Source organism: Rhinopithecus roxellana, chromosome 6 (assembly GCF_007565055.1).
Source record: "Rhinopithecus roxellana isolate Shanxi Qingling chromosome 6, ASM756505v1, whole genome shotgun sequence".
In the NCBI taxonomy this organism is placed as follows: Eukaryota; Metazoa; Chordata; class Mammalia; order Primates; family Cercopithecidae; genus Rhinopithecus; species Rhinopithecus roxellana.
The window spans coordinates 106,149,960-106,169,937 of record NC_044554.1 but is presented as its reverse complement, the minus strand read 5'-3'; the positions used below and the strand labels follow the sequence as shown (position 1 = coordinate 106,169,937).

At 51.8% G+C, this 19,978-nt stretch overlaps 1 protein-coding gene across 1 annotated transcript in view; it reads left to right on the top strand.

Moving 5' to 3' along the window:
* PTPRN2 (protein tyrosine phosphatase receptor type N2) overlaps positions 1-16,452 on the top strand; it is a 481,362-nt gene extending 464,910 nt beyond the window's left edge. Inside the window, exons 11-15 of the mRNA XM_030932019.1 lie at positions 9,678-9,757; positions 11,194-11,314; positions 15,087-15,144; positions 15,945-16,047; positions 16,352-16,452. Coding sequence (XP_030787879.1) covers positions 9,678-9,757; positions 11,194-11,314; positions 15,087-15,144; positions 15,945-16,047; positions 16,352-16,452 — 463 coding nt within the window. The remainder of the gene's footprint in view (positions 1-9,677; positions 9,758-11,193; positions 11,315-15,086; positions 15,145-15,944; positions 16,048-16,351) is intronic.
* Positions 16,453-19,978: the final 3,526 nt, after the last annotated feature.

Sequence of the window (19,978 nt, the reverse complement as noted above, 5' to 3'; positions counted from 1 at the left end):
GGGGGTCTGTCACTTATCCTCGTGCCTCGCAGAAGGCTCTCAGCCGAGAATGCCGAGTCGTGATTGCAGTGGTGGCGTTGATATTAAAACTGGACTGTTTGGAGCTAGTACCTAAAACTTCACTTATTCATCTATGAAATAGGGCATTGCCAAACGAATTGGCTTAGGTCTAAATTTTGCAGTTGTTAGTCAGCACCACAGCCACGTGCTATCTCGGTTTGCACCCACTCAAGGCCAGACACAGGGCCGGCTTCTTGGCAGTTCCCCTGTGCCTCTGCCTCAAGGCTGAGGGGCTGGCTTTAGGGTGCCCCTAAAACATGTACTGTGTGTAGCGAATTCTCCCAGGTTTTACCTGGCCTCAAATTATGTTCAGCCAGATATAGTAAGTCTCTTAAATCATTATGATTTTGTTTGATAATTTTGAAATCTGTATTGGCACTATATTTCTCTGAACATACTACTGAGTAAAAAAATGGAATGAGCAATTCACGAAATGTATAGTCCACAAGATGAGAAGAGTTTAATGCAAAATGATTCTTAAGCTATAGACAGTATTTTGAGAAAGTCTCTAATTATGTTTGAATTAATATAAGCAATAAATACATATCTCCACCAAACCACCCACCCATCAATTTTTCATCCATCCGTCTACCTCCTCATGCATCCATCCAGCCATCCACCCATGCATCTATCCACTTATCCAGCTCTCCACCCACCCATCCATCCATCCACCCACCTACCCAACCACCCATCCACCCACTCATCTATCCACCCATTCATCTACCCATCCATCCACCCAATCCTCCCTCCCACCCACTCACCAACTCATACATACATATATATATATATATATATATATATATGGTGGATATATACATATATGGTGGATATATATATGGTGGATATATATACATATATGGTGGATATGTACATATATATATATGTATTCACCCATCTACTCATCCATCCACCCACTCACCCAACCATCTCTCTACCCATCCATCACTTATCCCTCACCCACCCACCCACTCACCCAACCAGCCATCTCTCTACCCATCCATCTATCACTTATCCCTTACCCACCCATCTCTCTACCCAACCATCTATCACCTGTCCCTCACCCATCCACCCACCCACCCACCCATCTCTCTACCCATCCATCTGTCACTGATCCCTCACCCATCCACCCACCCAACCAACCAACCATCTCTCTACTCATCCATCAGCTATCCCTCACCCACCCACCCACCCAACAATCTCTACCCATCCATCTATCACCTATCCCTCACCCACTCACCTACCCATCTTTCTACCCATCCGTCACCTATCCCTCACCCACCTACCCAACCGTCTCTCTACCCATCCATCTGTCACCTATCCCTCACCCACCCACCCAACCGTCTCTCTACCCATCTGTCACCTATCCCTCACCCATCCACCCACCTAGCCATCTCTCTACCCATCCATCTATCACCTATTCTTCACCTACCCACCCACCCAAACAACCATCTCTCTACTCATCCATCTATCACCTATCCGCCACCCACCCACCCACTCACCCATCTTTCTACCCATTCATCTATCACCTATCCCTCACCCACCTACCCAACCATCTCTCTACCCGTCCATCTATCACCTATCCCTCACCCACCCAACCATCTCTCTACTCATCCGTCACCTATCCCTCACCCATTCACCCACCCAGCCATCTCTCTACCCATCCATCACCTATTCTTCACCCACCCACCCAACCATCTCTCTACTCATCCATCTATCACCTATCCCTCACCCACCCACCCACCCAACCATCTCTCTACCCGTCCATCTATCACCTATCCCTCACCCACCCACCCACCCATCTCTCTACCCATCTGTCTATCACCTATCCCTCACCCACCCATCTATTCATGTTATAGGCTTCACCCCAAATCCAGGTGTCAAATAGACAAAGCACAGGTCAGTCTGTCAAGCCAACAGAGAGCATGCTAGTAAAATTAACAAACAAAAACAGTCTACAGAAGTTTTCTTTTTTTCATTTCTAAACTACTTTCAAGAAAATTCACCAGTTGAAAAGAGAAGCATTTACTTTTATGGTGGTCATAAAGCATCAACATTAAATGGTTAACTTTAAAACTATATTTCTTGCCATATGTGCCTTGGCTGTCTTCTTTTTATCCACAAAAAGTCAAAGGAATCTAGTACCTGAGGCTTATCTTTATTTAAACTGACTACAAACTTCTTCACTGCTGCTATTTGGAAAAATCTAGTCAAATGTGTTACATTTATTGTAGCCCTTATAGGTTGACTTGATACAAATAAGCCTGTGTTATGTCTAAGTCATTACTAGAGAGAAATAACAACTCCCAGAGTAACGCAACCAAACGGAAGCCTCAGTTCTTATGGAAAACCATTTCCGAAACATGGAAGCTTTTGTCAGAGATTTGTTCATCTTCTGCATTCTCAACTGGATGGCTGGTCTAAGAACAGATGGAGCTCAGTGTTTTCTGTGGTTAGAGTGTCATGTCCTGAAAACTAATATTCAGAAAATCACCTTGAGATGCATGATTGCTAAGATGACAAATATCAGTACATCAGTATATTGATGTTCTAAAGGCAGATAATTATATTTAATTATATATAAATAATTAAATTTAAATTATTTCACTCATAAAAGTAGGGGAAAAAGAGATTTCCAAATAGTCTAGTTAAGAAAAGGCCTTTTACGCAGAACTCTTATAAATAGTCTGGTTGGTGGAGGGCTCATATGTTTGCCTCATAAGTCTTGAGTAATAGGAGTATCCTAGAACACAAGCAATAAAATCAGTGTTAAAATGCTAGATGCCACTTCTCTTCTTTGTTGGCATGTTTTATGACCATAACAAGAAATGAGCAATTATCAGTATGTAGTAAACTATCAAATAGAACCACTGAGTGGTAACTCAGGAATAAATGGAATGATATTTAAGATAGAGGTAACTATAGCTAAGATTACAGTGATGAAATGATCTCTTATCTATGTACAACATATATGGTTTGCTTATTTTGGTTAAGGGTAGTTTTAAGTCAGTGAATTCTGTAGAATCTCAGGGATATATTTTTTCATGTTATTTCCAGCCTAATTGGGAGATGACTCCTAGTGGCAATAAATAGCTTTTGTTTCTCCTAATATATTCTTCATAGGACCCATGTGAACACATTGTTCGAGTATCACACCTCTGAGGGCTCTAGGCTGCAGATGAGTGTGAAGACTCCCTCTTTCATCAGGGGAAGAAGGACTTGTGTGAAGACTCCCTCTTTCATCAGGGGAAGAAGGATGTGTGTGAAGACGCCCTCTTTCATCAGGGGAAGAAGGGTTTGCATCTGAGTGGGCAGCATTCCTTTTTGGCATTTCTTCCACCATAAATAGGAGTCACCTTTCACAATATGTGAATTTGAATGTCAAAAGGTGGATGGTTCTCCCAGGAACAATGACTCAGAAATTCCACATGCTCTTAGATCAGATGCTCCTTACCATAGGTGTGCCTGGCACAACCGTTGGGATGACACTCTCAAGATCTGCCTTGAAGTGGCCATTTACAGATTCCTCATGAGATCTGCACTCCACTGTCCAGAGTCTGGAAAGAGACAATCTCCTGCCTTGTCTCAACTGCGTCCTTCCAGAAGGAAAGCAACCAGGCTCCCCCAGAAAGCAGTACAGTGTATGGGGACTGCGTGAACCCACACAAGGCACAGTCAATTTAGAGAGTAGATTTTATGGAAGAATTCAGAGGAGGAGCAGACCCCTCCTGAGCAGGGCACAGACCGACAGCTGTAGTTCCGAGGGAACCCTGTCACATGTCGACTCTCCTGCCCGATCCTCCAACAGCCCTGCACGGTTTGTCTTCTTCCCCTGATTTTACAGGGTAAATAATGTAACACGCAAATTGCCCCATGAGGAAGTGGCGGCTAAACAAACAATTGGATCACAAGTCTTGTAAGCTCCAGTGCTCCCATCCTCTCTACAGTATAAAACTGTAAAATGTGAAGAAGATAATAAGGTTGTTGATGTGTGTGAAAGCACTTCAACACAGATGCTAGGCGGTAGATGATCCTGATCATTCGCAGATTCTGTATTTGTGATTAATTTGTAATCCCCAAATCAATGCTTATGCCAAAGTCGTTCCTGGACACACACAGAGCCGTGAGGTCCAGGTTGCCTGAGGCGCCCGTGCTCGGTGGGAAAGGAGAGCCCTGCCTTCTCGTTTCAGCTCATACTGTAAAATACGGCTCCTCTTCATCGTCTATTGAGTGCCACATTTTCCACATTTTTTGTGCTTTTCGTTGGTGGTTTTGTTGTTTAAATAGTGCTGAATGCTGACTGTGTTCCTAGTGTTGTAACTGGCTCAAGTCCGCTGTTTGCCACTCAGAGGCTGAAAACATGAGAGTGAGGGGTGGGCGGAGGAAAGCAGTTATGACTCAAATGCTGGCAGTTAGGGAATGGCCAGGCTCATGCCTTTAACAGATCATTCCCCCTTTTTGGCTGAGTGAGGGGTTTAAGGAGGAGAAGGCATGGAGCTGTGTGTGCAGGAGAATGCCGGGCTGTGTGTCTTTCTGATGGTTATCTCATCACGTGTGGAGGCCTCGTTTGTGTCATTGTGACTTCAGTCTGGGAGCGGTGGGCTACCTGTTCCTAACTCCCACTCAGCAGAGGATTCTGCAGCTGGGTCTCTCTGCCTGTTCTGTTTGAAGATTGGCCCCTGGAATTTCTAAGCAAGTCCGTAATTCGATAGGTGAGCACTGTGTAAGGAGTGCCTGGTGGAGAAGGGGCCATGAAGAATTTCACAGTATGCTTCAAAGTCGAAGCAGGAATGGGAAGGAAGTGTGCTAATTGTGTGTGAGGCTGGGACACATGGTGACAACATGCCTGATGGAGAAGACATCCGTGTGGATGGGCGTCGTGCGCGTGGACAGGCGTCCTGCGCGTGGACGGACGTCGTGGGTGTGGACGGGCGTCGTGTGCGTGGGTGGGCATCGTGGGCGTGGGTGGGCGTCACGCGCGTGGGTGGGCATCGGTGTAGATAGGCGTCGTGGGTGTGGATGGGCGTCGTGCGCGTGGGTGGACGTCGCGGGCGTGGGTGGGCGTCACGCGCATGGGTGGGCACCTGTGTGGATAGGCGTCGTGGGCGTGGACGGGCATCGTGCGCGTGGGTGGACGTCGCGGGCGTGGGTGGACGTCACGCGTGTGGGTGGGCGTCAGTGTGGATGGGCGTTGTGGGTGTGGATGGGCGTCGTGGGTGTGGACGGGCGTCGTGCGCGTGGGTGGGCGTTGCGGGCGTGGGTGGGCGTCACGCGCATGGGTTGGGCACCGGTGTGGATAGGCGTCGTGGGCGTGGACGGGCGTCGTGTGCGTGGGTGGACGTCGCGGGCGTGGGTGGATGTCGCACGTGTGGGTGGGCGTCAGTGTGGGTGGGCGTCAGTGTGGATGGGCGTCGTGGGTGTGGATGGGCGTCGTGCGCGTGCGTGGGCATCGCGGGCGTGGGTGGGGCGTCACGCGCGTGGGTGGGCATCGGTGTAGATAGGCGTCGTGGGTGTGGACGGGGCGTCGTGTGCGTGGGTGGGCGTTGCGGGCATGGGTGGGCGTCACGCGCATGGGTGGGCACCGGTGTGGATAGGCGTCGTGGGTGTGGAAGGGCGTCGTGCGCGTGGGTGGACGTCACGGGCGTGGGTGGATGTCGCACGTGTGGGTGGGCGTCAGTGTGGGTGGGCGTCAGTGTGGATGGACGTCGTGGGTGTGGATGGGCGTCGTGGGTGTGGATGGGCGTCGTGGGTGTGGATGGGCGTCGTGGGGGCATGCTGTGAGCTCGGCATTCATAACTCAACCACACACATTCAATGAGTCTGAGTAGAAACACACATAAAACAAGGTAATATGCCCATCAGTTGACAAAACACTGTCCAGAGGCTCACAGGAGCCTCACCCTGTTTCCCTTAGGAACAATGGCTCAGTATCTGCTTTCTGATGACTTTGGAGGACACAGCTGCGTGGAAGAGTGAGAACTGAGTGTAGTATTCTCAGTCATTGTTTGCTGAATCTGAATGAAAATCTGAAAGTAAAATTAATAATTGTTTCTTCGTTAAACCCGGATGTTTCCATATAACTTAATGTCTGGGTTTCCACATGTCTGCCTCGATAATTTTTACCGGATCGTAACCCTAATTCTTTGCTGCCGCTTTAACTGCGGTAGATCTGGTACGCGTATGCCCGACACGCCGTGTGTGACAGACGCCTGTTGTCAGGAAGCAAACGTGCTCAAGAAAAACTTGCCTTCTCCCCGAGAGCTGTAACGCCAGGTGCGATGCTTGCTCCTAAGAGACTCTGCAGGCTCCAGGCATCCGTGTTTTCCTTTTTATTTCCTGATTAGCACAGAAAGTCCCCTTTTTAGGCCAGCAATAAGCACATGGGATTCACTCAATTTCCCCCAAATGTCTAAAAAGACAGAAAGCTCAACAAGATGGCAGAGACAACCAAGGCTGCCTGGTTAGAAAGAAGTTGGTGGGGAGGCTGACCTTACTCCCTCCCCAGAAGCCTCTCACCTGGACCACACAGCACTCAGCCATCTGCCACCTGCACAGCAGACGTGGGTGGGGGGCGGGGTGGTAACAAATGCCAGGGCAAGTTCTTCCTGCGGGGAGGAATCTCTGCTGCTGATGGTGCTGGGGACAGAGCCAGCAGCTCAGCTCTGGAGCACCCAGTGTCACCCCTGTTTACTGCAGACCCGCCGGGCCTGGGCACCAGAGTTTATTGAAAACCAGAGTCTCCTAGGCAGAGCAAGTCCAAGAGGACCTGTGGGTCTTGCCGCACTTGACAGCTGAGTAAACTGAGGCCCAGCGGAAAGGCCCAGGAGGGCCACAGAACAGTGACTCACGGAGTCAGACCTGCAGCGGGGCCTCGGGATGGAGACTTCCTCCCACATCAGGGCAGCCGCTGTGGGTTTGAGGGAAGAGCTTGCGTGTATCCAAGTTAGGGAAGGTTGTGCAGGTGGGGTCACGTTACCACCCTCTGAGTCTTCTCTGGAGATGGCTCCTCATGCCCCGTCCTCCCACAGGGTTCCTGAGAGCCCAAGGGCCAGAGCCAGGGCTCAGCGCATCGTGGCCACCGGCCCCTGGGTCTCGCTGGTGCTGACAGCGGAGGTCACTGGGTGCTCACCGCCTGCGAGATATGCCCCGAGGGTGTCAGGAGCACTCCCTGGCGACCACCATGGCCCCACGCGATGGCGACGCTCGGCTTGCATGTGAGGGAGGGCGCGGGCTATGTGGGCCCCTCCTGCAGCCCCCACCGGGAAAGACCGGGCCACGTATCGGTCACATGCTTCTTCATAGCACAGGCGGCTGGGTTTTTGGACTCTGAGAAACCAAGAACCTCCTCCTCACAGCCCTTAGAGGGAACTTTCAGCACCTGAGGGAAAAATTAGGTTTAGGAAATTCCAATCCCATCTGTCAGGGAATCTTCAGATGTGGTCAAGACGCGCAGTTTTCACAGAAGCTGTGTGTAAGCTGGAAGCCCTGTGCTGAGCTCTCTGTCCTCGGCGCTGTTTTGGGGGTACATGAGTGCTGCTTGTGTTAATGAGGACTTCCTCTTAATTCTAGAAAACCATTCAACCGAAATGTCGAACCGGTCACAAATATGAATCGATCGTCCTCTGCGTGGGTGGGGCCCTGGCAGGAATCATGCTTCAAAGAGCCCCTCCTCTGCTCGGGAAGAAGGAAAACATCTATAAAACGTCTGATGTGCCATTTGAGCACTAAGCGTCAGGCACTCAGGGCCCTGCTGGAAGATTCTGGAGACAGGGAGGATCGGCCACTCTCACAGTCCTCACTCGGGAGTCGGGCTTTGAGAGGGGGCAGAACTCAGCACTCATGAGTCGTTGGCAGGAGAGCTGCCGTCCAGGGAGGGAGTGGCCTCCTCCTATCTGAGGGCCCATAGTGGGGACCAGCAGAGGGCCCAGCCGAGGCACCGTAGACAGGCCTGGGGCCTGCAGCTGAGACTTTAACCTGGGCTCGAGGAGACACCAGCTCCTGCTCTGTGGTCATCTCTGGAGGCGACTTCCAAGGACATTTTGCGTGCAGTAGAGCTGGACGCAGGAAGTCACTCCGCTCTGCTGTGACAGGGCACAGGCTTGGACTAGAAGGATCACAGTGGGAACCAAGAGACAGTGGTGGATGTGGTACATTTTCCAAGGGTTTCCGCAGAATTTGGTGACTAGCTGGATATTTCTGGCATAAGGAAGCCAAAGGGAATATCCGTAAGGTTAGAATGCTGTTTGCTCCTCAGAGCAGGCGCTGATTCAAGGCAGACCTCGCTGAGTTCAAAGTGATGCTAAGACTTCCACGTGGAATGTTCAGCCATGGCCGTGGTGTTAGGATGGTAACTGTGCTGCCCCGCAATGACACGGCAGTACCCTCCACCAAGGACTTGCACGCGGGGGAGCTGCCCCTGGCCGGGAGAATGAGCAAAAATCCCAGGGAGGAAGACCAGAGGTTGGGACTAAGGTATCATGAGCGCAGATATTTGAATCACAAATACATGTGAGGTTGAAAGGATTTTGGGTGCAACGTCCATGGCCTGGGTGTCATATGCTGCCTTAGGATGAGCCTGTGGTGGAGGGAGGGAGGGTAGGCGGGTGCAGGGGAGGGAGGGGAGGCGGCCAACCTGTGGCACTTCTGACCAGCTGGGCTTGTACCCGTCAGCAAGGGTGTGTGGCTGCAGTGGGGACAGCAAGGGACCCTGGGCCACATGGTACCCACAGTTTAACGGCTTAGATGGGAGTGCAGGCACCTCCCAGGGACCAGGAGGCAACAGTCTTAGCTGCCATCGCCCACCTCAATTGGGTCCTCTTCGCATTTCCTGTCTGTGCTGGGGATTTACTCCTTAGAAGACATTTAAGGGGTCCGTTCCGGGAAGAGCTGTCTAGGCTGTCATCTGTGGACATGGGGTCGGTCCATCTGTCTTTGGGAACGGACCCTGGATTCCTAATTCATTTTGAGATGGCTGTAGGCAGAATAACCAGTTCCTACTGCATATGGGGTCTTCAGATGAATTAGATGGTTTAAAAAGTAATGTAGTTTTTCAAAATTGTGGTTGACATAGCATTTAGGAAGCTCCAAACAATTTTGATGATTCCTGTCTAGCAATTCCCTGCCAGTTGTTTTTATACAGAGTAGTTCTTAATGACTTTGGTAGTTTTTTTAAATGGTTCCTGTCAAAAGAATTTTAAAAATACTAGTCTCTTTCCTCTCTGCTCTTGATTCATATGTCTGCCTTGGGCACCAAAGACTAAAATCTGCTTCAATAACAACTTTTCTTGTTCCCTAGCTAGAATTTTTTAGGTAGCATCCCTAGCTAGAATGTCTGCTTGTTACTGTGGGGTTTGGAGGTTGATTTGAATTTTTTAGGATAGCATATTACACTGTGATGTGTGTTTTGGAGAAGCGAAGCCCAAAAACGGAATTCTTGGCAAACGGAAACAAAGGTCATGGTGTGAAAGAAAACCGATGTCCAGTGGAGTTCATGCCTGGAGCTGTGGTGGCCTCGGATATTTGTGTTTTTAAAAACACACCAGTGTTTTCCATGTTGTTTTCAGAAAAGCAGTGTGGCACGTTGACTTCGTTATGAACTTGTTTTAAATTATCCCTTCCAGGGTTCTCGGACCAGCAGTGACCTTCAAAGTGAGCGCCAATGTCCAGAACGTGACCACTGCGGATGTGGAGAAGGCCACAGGTGAGGCTCTTTCCACACACATTTGTGCACACACACACATGCAGGCAAACGTACACGCACAGCCAGGGCAGAGGGAGACTTACAGTACCCACAGGGAGCAACCCAAAGGAAGGTCACAGTTTCCGTGGAAAACTGGTGTGTAGTGACGGGGACGAGGGGGCAGTCGCAGGGCAATGTGGCTGTCCGTGGGCACCGTCTGGGATTTCACTGTTTGGGGAGGGATGGGCTGCCCTGATGCGTGGAACTGTCTCAGATAGAAGGCAGGAGACACAAGGCTGCAAGTGACGGAGAACAAGTGCAGCTTTTGGAAAAGGGAGATTTCGTGTTTGTAGTAACCCCAGTGTGTACAGAGCATGTGCAATTTTGCTTTGAGGTTTTCGTTTTGTACCAGACCAGGAGCATACACTGGCCCTGCTCCTGACTGTGGTGGGCAGATACCACAAAGGATCTGGAGGTTTCAATAAAACTGGCTGACTTCCAGACAGTTTCACTGTTTACAGCCCAGGGTTCTGGGCATTGCAAATCACACGTTTTTGAGATGTACTTACAGATAGAGCTTGAGTGATCTTTGTTATATGATTAATAATTGTCATTAAGTGAAAAACACAAAGCTTTATTCACCAGTCTTGAAGAACAGAATGGGGTGGTGGACACAATGTTGTATTTTCGTCAACCTGGCTTTTTTTTTTTTTTTTTTTTTTAGCTTGTTGAAAACTCTTGTAGAATGTATTGTTTAATCTTCCTGCCTAGTAAGAAAAACACAGGAAGCATAACAGAACCTCAGCTTGGTGGTTTTCAGTGCATGAGGGCTGCTCCGTGGGCAGGGCACTCCCGTTCTGTAATCATTGATAAGACGGGGCTGAACGCATGGACCCAGCCACAGCAGGAAATGACTCTTGCTTTTAGCCAGTCCTTTAGATTGCGAAATCTATGAACTTACCTTTTTTTTTTTTTTTTTTGCTTAAATTTATGTCTTTTTTTTCCCAGTGTAAATGCAGCAAAATACTATGATTTGTTTCGGGATTTCGATACTTAGCTCTCATTGATTGAGGCGTCACTGCACTGGCGCCCTGTAAACTTGAAATTTCTTTTTCCCATGAGAGTAATCAAGGCGGGAAGTAGCCGCCGTGTTCTACGGGATGGAGCACATCGCTGGTCCTATCTGTTTTGGCTGCTGTGGGTTTTGCTTATGGGACATCCTCGTGCCCTCGGTAACTCCTTTGCTCAAGGTGGTGATTTAGGGGGCTGAGAATTTGTGGTTGAAATATAATGCTTTGCAAAGTTGTACTAAACTTCTGCAGTCTGATTTAAGGTTCGTGGAGAGTTGAACCCCCAGTCTCATTTTGCTGCCATACTTTGTTGTGAGGCTTGAGGAGCTGGGGTGCAGCTCGGTAAAGCAGTCCAGCATCCTTACTCCATCCAGCTGGGCGGTCCAGTGCGGTCCGGCACAGAAAGTCAGCGGGATCCATGCCAAACACTCCCACGCAAGAAGGAACGGGGGGGTCCCAGCCACGGCTTCAGCGCCTCGTGGCTGCTGGAGCTCCCTCCCTCCATGACGTCTGTTTTGCTTGCTCCAGTTCCCCGTCAGAAGTGATTATTGGAGATATTTAAGACCAAATCCGTGATCAGGTATTATGCAAAAATGCATTGATAATTATCCATGATTGGCAGTTTCTCCAGTACCGGGGAGCAACGCCACTGAAATTAGGTTTGCTGGACCTCAAGGATGCTAGGAATGGCAATCTTGTTATCTTTTTAAAATCGTAACAGTGTACTCACAGACAAGGACCTTTGATTTATTTTATGGCTCTCTAGAGAAAATGAGGTTGATTATTTGAAAGGTAGTTTTCTCGGTCATTTCAAGTGTGTTCGTGTTATTTATCGAAGTGCTGCACCAAGGGGAGTCACGTAGGAAATGTACGTTGAGTCTCATATCGACAACTTTCTGAACACCTGAATTTGCTAGCTTGCACCAGTGCATCCGTGTTAACTCCTGTGACTGCGCAAGTAGGAATGTTTCTTGCTTGTTGAACGTGTGCAAAATTGTTTACATTCATGCAAAAATTTTTAAAGAATTAGTTTTTTAACTATTTTTGAATAATTGTATGCTGACATGAATGTGCCTGATGCTATATAAGAAAACAGATTGACCGGGCACAGTGGCTCACGCCTGTAAACCCAGCACTTTAGGAGGCCAAGGTGGGCGGATCACTTGAGGTAGGGAGTTCGAGACCAGCCTGACCATATGGTGAGACCCCCCATCTCTACTAAAAATACAAAAAAATTAGCTGGATGTGGTGGCGTGAACCTGTAATCTCAGCTACTTGGGAGGCTGAGGTGGGAGAATCGCTTGAACCCAAGAGGCAGAGGTTGCAGTGAGCCAGATTGCACCACTGGACTCCAGCCTGGGCCACAGAGGGAGACCCTGTCTCAAAAACAAACAAAAAACAAAAAAACCAAGAGATTATAAAAATGAATTTTGTGACCACAAAGATCTTGCAGTTAGGCAGTAGACATGCCCACGTGGTGATGCTGGCCCATCGGCCTCGGGAAAGGGCTTAGCACGGTGACTGCCCCATCGGCCTCAGGAGAGTGCTTAGCACGGTGACTGCCCCATCGGCCTCAGGAGAGCGCTTAGTACAGTGACTGGCCCATCGGCCTTGGGAAAGCACTTAGCACGGTGACTGCCCCATCGGCCTCAGGAAAGGGCTTAGCACGGTGACTGGCCCATTGGCCTCGGGAAAGGGCTTAGCACGGTGACTGCCCCCGTCAGCCTCAGGAGAGCGCTTAGTACGGTGACTGCCCCGTCAGCCTCAGGAGAGCGCTTAGCACGGTGACTGCCCATCGGCCTCAGGAAAGGGCTTAGCACGGTGACTGGCCCATCGACCTCAGGAGAGCGCTTAGTACAGTGACTGGCCCATCGGCCTTGGGAAAGCACTTAGCACGGTGACTGCCCCATCGGCCTCAGGAAAGGGCTTAGCACGGTGAACTGGCCCATTGGCCTCGGGAAAGGGCTTAGCACGGTGACTGCCCGTCGGCCTCAGGAGAGCGCTTAGTACGGTGACTGGCCCATCGGCCTCGGGAAAGCACTTAGCACAGTGAAGAGAAGCCTCTTACAGAGTTTCAGGTGAGACATAAACAGGCTGACGCGATAGCAGGGAAGAGTTTCAAACTCAAAAGGAGTTTTCTTGTGGTTTCTAGTTTTAAAAGATGATGTGGAATCCTATAGCGTCATCACAAATGCCTATGGTGATGGGCGGACACCTTTGGAAGGACATATGGTGGTGCCTGTGTTTGTCACCAACATATGGAACTCGAGAGCCTGCTGTTGAAATTACTTGGGAGTGCTGGGTGCTGCCTGCACCTGCCAGCCGCCTGGAAGCCCAGTGGCTGCTTGTGTCTGGTTCCCTCAAGGGCCTGAGGACCCGAGGCTGCAGACATCTTCTACTCTTATTAATGCAGGGAGATCACCCTGGCGGTAGAATTCAAAGGGCATTCATTTTGCTAATTTTATACAAAATGGTACAAAAACCTAATGAATAGGGGTGTAGTTAATCCCACATTAGTCCCCATCAAACATCACGTGGTATTGATGCCGAATGAGAAGTGCAGCTGCTTTTCATTATTCAGAGTCTCTTCTTTATCCCAGGCAATGCTTTCCCGGGAATTCTGCTAATTTATGACCTTGGGTATGAGCACAGGTATTAGTGATATTAAAAATAAGTGGGTTTTTGCTCAAGGAGGCACTTACTCTACCACAAAGTGCATAGAAATGACTGGTAGCTACTTCTAATCTCCGTGGCTCAGTACGTAGTCGAACTGGCAGAACAGAAAATCCTTTTTATTCTTCATTTCCTTGGTAGTTTCTTCTTAAATAGTATATTTCTGATCAATTTTTGTATCGCTCCTTTCAAAGGAAAGGTAATTAATCATCCTTTACAAACAGTGTTTGCTTTTGCTGGCTCCCAGTCTGCAGAGATCCCTGCCTGGTGACCCGTGGGGCTGCCTGTGGTTTATCGGTTTATTGCTGGGAATCCGCTCCGTGCTTGGCCGAGTTTCCTTCAGGCTGAGTTCAGGCTGTTTCTTCGAGCATTCCCTCCCGGGCGCCATGGAGGGTGTGTTTCTGGCACTCAGCCCTGCGTGGTGGGGTGGGGCTCATGAGGGCTCCTGTCCTGAGCAGGTTCTCCTTGACCTCAGTATCCTCCACCGACAGCCTCTAAGACACGGCATTCAGCTGCTGTTGTTTTTTCAGCCTGTTGGGGAGGCGCCCTGTGTCATTTCAGTAGCGGCGCCTCCGTATTCAGAGGTACGGTGACGCTTCTGTGACGTCCTCCTGCTTCTGCCTGTTCAGCATCTTTGTGAAGCTGGTGAATGTCAGAGCAGGGACATGCCAGGAAGAGGCTGGCAAGGTGGAATTCAGAATCGGACTTCATAGTGTGGGAACTTCATCCTCAGCAGTCACTAAGAAGGACTTGGGTCTGCTATGCTGCTGTGTGTTTCGCGCCTCATATGTAGCGTGTCCACATGGAGGGGGAGGCTCCCCTCCTCTCTCGTGAGCCTCTCTTGAATCCCGGCTCAGAACTGGACTCTGCCGATGGCTGAAACCCCACAGCCCGCGGTGTTCTGCGTTAGCCACAGGCCTTTGCTGGAGCAAGGGCTGCCCAGGCTTCTGGCCTTTGGTAAAGCAGACAAAATATGTGTTTATTTTGAAAGCCTAATGGCGAAGGGAAGTGAATTCCTCTGTACACATACTTACAATCCAGCCAGCCTGAACCATCGACCCCAGGCAGGCATCAGTGCTTCACGGTCTGGTCCACCCTGTGCAGATTCTGTCTTGGGCAATGCATCACACCTTCCTAAGGTGATATCACTCCGGAAGTCAGTGGCCCTGCCCTCCTGGATCCCCCGCCACGGTGCCGGGGCTGCTTAGGCAGGAGTTCTTTGGGGCAGTGGATGGCACATCAGGGAGAGCAGGGCTTAGATGAGGCTTCGCAGAGAATCTGGCCTTTGGGCAGAGCACGGGAACTAGTGTGGGTCTTAGGGACTGAAGGTGAGGGGAACGAGAATGGTGCAGCCTGGGTGTGGGGTCCAGTGTGCCAAGGACATGCCAGGAAGAGGCTGGCAAGGTGGAATTCAGAATCGGACTTCATAGTGTGGGAACTTCATCCTCAGCAGCCACTAAGAAGGACTTGTGGCCTGCATTTCGTTGCAGCTGGTCGGTTCAACTCCGCTGAGGTGGCCCCAGGGGAGGTGGAGGGGCGCTCACCCCAGCATTGGTCCACAAGCAGGCAGACATCCCTCATCTGACTCCTACACACCCGCTCCCCAGGGAGGCCACGCCGGGTGGAGCTGTGCCGTGGTGGAGCCTGAAGCCCATCCACGCTCCGGTACCACTCTCATGATTAGAGATTGGAACAAGACAAGAGGAACTCCTAAGTCTTGAGTGTGAAAAGGAAGTTGCAGTCTTATCAGAAATGAAGGAGGATGCTTCGGAAATGTTCAAAAAAGCCACTTGCTGAGAAAATTGCCTCCATGTGCAGGTGAATGAGACACCTGTCAAACTGATGAAAGTGACTCTCCAAGGACCTGCACTCTATCCTCGGAGGGTCTTCCAGGCACGGGGATCCTAGCGCTCCCTTTCGCCAGACCCCCAGGGCGCAGCTGAGGAAACAGCACCAGAGCAGTGAGGCTGGAGGTATGGCCTGGGCGGCCTGGCCCCGCGTTCCGCTGTGCATGGGCCACTGTGTCATGTCCTCGTTGAGCTGAGCTGCACCAGGATCTGCGTGGGCTGGGGGCTCCTGGGCTTCGGCTGTGGCTGGCACAGGGCTCGCGCTTACCCTGCCACTCCACAGCCATGAGGTTGAGGATCCCACAGCTCGCCTGGCTGGGGTGTAACCAGGGAGGGTAAGAGAGAGGCTTGGGGGGAAGCACCATGCTGTCCTCCTGCTCTTGGACTCGCGGCACAGACATAGGCGATGAGGAGTAACTAAAAGAGGAGCCTCCAGGAGAAACAGACGAAGGAGTGGAGGGTGTGGTGCGGGAAGGGTGGGCCCGGTGGGGCTGGTAGGGTCTGCACAGCAGGCCCCGCAGGCTCAGTGCCCAGGGCCCGTCTCCTGCTGGACCTGCTGCGTCAGGAGTGGGTGGGTGAGGGGCTGCAGTGTGTGAACCAGGCCCAACTTATGTCCAGGGCCACGTGGGCTGGACATGGAACAAGAACTCCTGCCTGCATGGGAGTACCTCCCCTGAGCTGCAGCAGAGACCGGCCGATGGGAGCACAGGGAAGGACTGTGGTGAGGTTCTGCCTGCCAGAGAGCAGGTGCCCCGTGGCTGCAGCCCGGGGAGGTTTTAAACAAGTTTCAGTTTGGATGGAGGCTTTAGGGAATCGGATGGTCGGAGCTGCACCCCATGACTCCATTCTGAACAGCCAGGTAATTACTTCTGGCATTTTGACAAGCGTTTGCAGGAGTAGAGCTCGGGGCCGGCAGCACCCAGGACCTGTGCTGACCTTCCCGGCTGCGAGGAGAGAGGCCACCCGTGGCTCTGTAATTACAAGTCCTGAAAGTTGCCTTCATCATGGCTTTACCCCGAGCACAGACAACACTGTGGTAGAAAGTAATTGCATCGCCATCATTGACAGGGCTACCCACATGGAACTCCAGGAGCCGCGTTCGGGGGACACTCGAGGATGCTGCTAAATAAAGGCTGGGAAACTGCCTCGCTCGGCAGCCACTTTTCTGCGTTCATTTATATACAGAGGGGGTTTATACACTGGAAACACCGTTAATGGGAGCAGCTCATTCACACCTGCAAATGACCAAGCAATGCTGATCCTGCTGGAAGAGGGTGGCGCCTGGTCCCACCTCCAACTCACTGCTGGGGAGAGCAGGTTCCATTTCGTCCTCACATTCAGGTTCATTTAGAATTCACACCCTGCACAGGGAGAAGGGCCCCCGGGGCCCTCCAGCTTCCCCTCCACCTCAGGAACTGCATCAGCACGTGCACTGCGAGGGACTGACTGTCACAGGTGGCCGCGGGAGCTCACCCCTAGTTGGCTGGGGTTTGGGGGAAGCCTAGGTAAACACCCATAGAAATTCCACTAAGACCTTTACGCACCAAAACTTGTAAAACCCACTTCTGAAAAACACGAGTGAGAGTTTGGAAGTGCGTGGGATTCTCTGTAGGCTTTCACATGTGCAGGAGGCTTCCGTGGCCAGAGGACCTGTTAGAAACAGTGAATCACCGCCACCTTCCTGCACCCTCTCTCTCATGCCTGGGAGGCTGCTGAGGGGGTCCCAGCTGTTCTCTCCACGGAACGCCCAGCGTCCCCGCAGAGGGATCCAGGGGAGAGGTCTGATGCAGGTGCAGTCAGCTGCCGGGGGAGGTGAAATCCAGCAGAAGGCCCTGCACCCTGGATGTGCAGGAGGGAGTTCTGCTGGCTGTTTGGGGGTCACGGAGCACACCGTGGGGGTTGCTGAGTTTCCCAAGTGTTTCTCTTCCTTGCACGTGGGTTTCTTTCTTCACTGCCCTGGGCCCTGTAGGGTTAGACTGATGGGAGGACGGCAGGATGGCCGGTGGCCGTGACCAGGGCACGTGTGTCCTCCTGTGGTAGCCGTCCTAGCCCACTGGAGGTGAGCTGTACTTGGGGGAAGTCCCAGGGGAGCTGCGTCTGCTGGCGGAGATGCCACTGGGCTGTGGGCCTGGGGGACGAGGCCTCAGGTTTTGCTGGAGGAGCCTGCTGTCCGTTTGACGCTCTGTTTTGCCGGGTGTTGAAGGAGGAGCCTGCTGTCCGTGTGATGCTGTTTTGCTGAGTGTTGAAGCCCTGGTCTTTCCACGACGCGAGGCCGCCGTGCCTGTTTTCACAGCGTCATCTTTTGCTCTTTGTCCATAAGCGAATGCTGTTTCCACTCTTTCCCTCACCTCCGCATAGAAAGGACAATGTCTTCATACCTGAGTAGAAAGTGGCTCATTTTAAATCGGGGCTGTGTGCTGCAGAGCAGCTTGGCATGGCATTGCTTTGAGACCTGAAGGAGGAAAACAAGGGGTGCCCGAGGAAGGTGCGCTTGGAGCCTGCAGGGAGAGGCCAGGACGGCCCTGAAGACAGTGCGTGGGCCCACACCCTCCCCCGAGCACTGGAGACATGACTTCCAGCCAGCACACGGGTGGCACCATGCTCCATCCTCCTGCAGCCGCAGCTCACAGGCTGTCCCTGAGCTGAGGGGAGGCTGATGTCTGCCACAAGCCACTTCTTGGGAGTTCTTCTACCAATACCAGTTCTCATGGCAACTTGACAGAAGCAGTAGGGGCAGAGGAGCAGAGATAGTGCTGAGTGCAAAGGTGGTGCTGAGTGCAAAGATGGTGCTGGGCACCCACCTCCCCAGCAGATCCTGCCCCAGCTGCGGCTAAGCCACTGCCCTGGGTCCCTGATGGTCAGCCCAGGAGTCCTGCCCTGCAGCTGCACTAGGTCACAAGTCTGGGCCATCTCGGGCAGGGCAGAGGGTTTCCCCTGCTCTGGATGCCTACTGGCCCCTTGAGACAAGCTCAGGTCTTGAGACATGAATTGTCCAAATGTTATGACTTGAGAGACTCTGAAAGGCTCAATTATTTAAAAAATTATGTTCCACCAGTCCATTGGCATCTGAAACTCTCCCCTTGTTGTCTCCTTGTGCTTTGGGGACCCTACATGGCTAGACAGCAGCTGAAGTGTGTGGCACAAACCCCTTGGCAGTTGGTGGCCCCTGTGAGTGCACAGTTGATCAGACTAGCATAGGGTCAGCTTGGTGAGCCCGGGGAGGTTCCTCCTGACACCAGGACTCAGGAGAGGCAGCTCTTAGTTGGAAGGCAGGGGAGGTTCAGTGAAGTCTCAGGACCGAGAGCTGCCTGGGATGGGAAGGGATGGGTCCCTCGGCACTTGGGACCAGCACGAGGATATTCAGCACGTGGGAAACAATTGCTCAGAAGCTCGTCTGCTGGGGACGCTTGTCACAGGCAGGTCTTACCTGGTCAACACCCACCCGAGGCCACTGGGCTCTCAGGCCTTGAGTCCGATTCTTTGCACTTTTCCTCCCAGCACAGGAATGCCAAAGCTCTGAAGGCCCATTCTTGAAAATTTACCTGTTAATTCACCTGGCAAGGCTGGCACCTGAGTCCCCTGGCCCTGTAATCACTCTTAATAAGGAGGGTGCTGCAAACCACCAAGCCTCTGACTTATTGGCCAGGATGGCGTTCTAGGTTTTTGCATTAGTGGGAAAAGTCATTGGGTGATGATGAGTTGGCTAAATGCACGCTGGTCAGTAGAACCAAAAGGGTTCAACTGAATGGCATTTAGATCCTACATGAGCACCTCCCCCGCCAGGAGCGCCTCCATCACCACGAGCGCCTCCCCCACCAGGAGCACCTCCATCACCACGAGCGCCTCCCCACTGCCAGGAGCGCCTCCCCCGCCACTAGCACCTCTCCAGCCACCAGCGCCTCCATCACCACAAGCACCTCCCCTGCCACTAGCACCTCTCCAGCCACCAGCACCTCCATCACCACGAGCGCCTCCATCACCACAAGCGCCTTCATCACCAGGAGTGCCTCCCCCGCCACGAGCACCTCCCCCACCAGGAGCACCTCCCCCGCCATGAGCCCCTCCATCACCACGAGCGCCTCCATCACCACAAGTGCCTCCATCACCACAAGCGCCTCTGTCACCACGAGCGCCTCCGTCACCACGAGCGCCTCCATCACCACAAGCGCCTCTGTCACCACGAGCGCCTCCGTCACCACGAGCGCCTCCACAGCAATTGGCTGCTCTACCTAGTGAAGCTGAGGGTGATGGAGCCTCCTCACTCTAGGTCAGTCCCTGCTTTTGGATGTCTGCCATGTTGGCCGTATTCAGTGCCCCATGGATTAGGCTCCAGTGTAGGTCAGGTGTCAGCCTCTCCAGCCCTGCCTGGGTGTTCTTTGCCATTTCATAACAGCTGAGGCTGGCGAAATGAAAGAGGGAAGAAGGGGAGCTTGGAGTTCAGAACTTGAATTCACAGCAGCCTCCTGGCTACTTGCTTGTTTTGTGACTTTGGACAACTCGTTGACTGTTTTCAAACTTCAGGGTGCCTTCTCTGTCGGCCAGGGCCAATAGTTACACTCCACAAGGCTGCATTAGGATCAGATGAAGTGGAAATAATTTGATGTGAGAGCAAAATGTAAAGTTTGAACAGTTTATAAGTTGTTGGTTGCCAT